Source organism: Buceros rhinoceros, unplaced genomic scaffold (genome assembly GCF_000710305.1).
Source record: "Buceros rhinoceros silvestris isolate BGI_N320 unplaced genomic scaffold, ASM71030v1 scaffold26416, whole genome shotgun sequence".
In the NCBI taxonomy this organism is placed as follows: Eukaryota; Metazoa; Chordata; class Aves; order Bucerotiformes; family Bucerotidae; genus Buceros; species Buceros rhinoceros.
Window position 1 is genome coordinate 894 of NW_010416178.1, and position 1,498 is coordinate 2,391.

Genomic DNA, 1,498 nt, shown 5'->3' on the forward strand with positions numbered 1-1,498 from the left:
ACCACCGGGGGAGCCAGCGGGCCTGGGTCAGCAGCGATGGGGGCTGAAGGCCAGAGAGAGGAGACATCTTCTCTAGGCAGATCCTTCTAAGAATGTGCTGGGAACCTCTGGCTGTGGAGGGGATGTTGCGGTGGGGGGTGGCTGGTAAAGTTTGCTCCGTGCCAGGGACTCAAATGGACCCTGGGTGCTGCAGGGCTGGACCATGAACTGGCTTTCTCCAAGATTATTGTGGAGCTGAGAAAGAAGCACCCTGGCCACATCCTGCCAGACGAGGACCTGCAGTGGGTGTTTGTGAATGCGGGCGGATGGATGGGCTCCATGTGCCTCCTACATGCCTCACTCACCGAGTATGTGCTGCTTTTCGGGACAGCGGTCGACACTGGGGGCCACTCAGGTAAGCAGGAGGACAGGGCTGGCCAGCAGGGGGTTTCTCTGAGCTCTTTTCACTCCCAGTTACTCAGGTCCAGCTGCCCTGGCCATGGTGTGTCTGGTGCACTGCTCCACTTCTTTTATGGGGTGCACGATGCTGGAAAACACTCTGTGTGGGGACCAGCCCCCATAGTGTCCTGCAGCCTCTGCAGGTCCCTGTGCATACCATGCCATGTGGCCAGGACTCTCCACATCCAGCTGGCAGGTGGTGGCAGGCATCACATATCCCAGTGTTTCAGCAGGGAGTGCATGCCAGACATGCTGGAAACAATGGGCTTAAGGACACCAGGTAGCCCAGACTGATGTGATACAGCCAGTCACAGAAGCAGCCCAGGTGCCAGACCCAGCTGCACTTCTCAGTGTGTCAGGGCCCTGGGGTTGGCATCTTTACCCTCAGATGACTGCTGCATGGTTCAGACCTGGTGCTCCTGAGCTGTCCCTATCAGGGAAGTGCTGAGCCAGTGCTGTCCATCCTCCTGCAGGTCGGTACTGGGCAGATATCTCTGACACTGTCATCTCGGGGACCTTCCGGCAGTGGAAGGAGGGGACCACCAGAAGTGAGATCTACTATCCAGGTATGTGCATCAGCCACGATGGATGCCCTGTGAGCATCCACATCCTGGGGCACAGCCACTCTGCAGCTGGACCTTCACTGTCAAAAAGCCTCTTCATTCCAGCTGGCAGGAGCCAAGAGCTCAGGATGGGACCATTTGTGTCGCCAGTGGCACATTCCAGCATCTCAGTAGGTGCCAGTGAAAGAAAAGCCAGGAAGACTGGGAAGGGGTTGGGGTGCTCAACCCTGCAGATCCCAGTCCCACTTGTCTCCTCATTGGGCAGCCACTGAGAGCAGGACTGTCTGTGTGTTGACAGGGGACACCATCGTGCACCAGGCGGGAGAAGCCACTTCAGTGCAGTGGAGCGCGGGCACCTGGATGGTGGAGTACGGCCGGGGCTTCATCCCCTCCACACTCGCCTTCGCCCTGGCTGACACCCTCTTCAGCACTCAGGACTTCGTCACCCTCTTCTACACCCTGCGGGCCTATGCCAAGGGCCTGCTCCTGGAAGCCAA

The 1,498-nt window shown here is 58.6% G+C and overlaps 1 protein-coding gene across 1 annotated transcript in view; it reads left to right on the forward strand.

Annotated features, from left to right (window-relative positions):
• Nucleotides 1-1,493, forward strand: part of SIGMAR1 (sigma non-opioid intracellular receptor 1) — a gene marked incomplete at both ends in the record, with an annotated part of 2,052 nt that extends 559 nt beyond the window's left edge. Inside the window, 3 exons of the mRNA XM_010137719.1 lie at nt 194-394; nt 912-1,004; nt 1,300-1,493. Of these exons, the coding sequence (XP_010136021.1) occupies nt 194-394; nt 912-1,004; nt 1,300-1,493 (488 nt within the window). The remainder of the gene's footprint in view (nt 1-193; nt 395-911; nt 1,005-1,299) is intronic.
• Nucleotides 1,494-1,498: the final 5 nt, after the last annotated feature.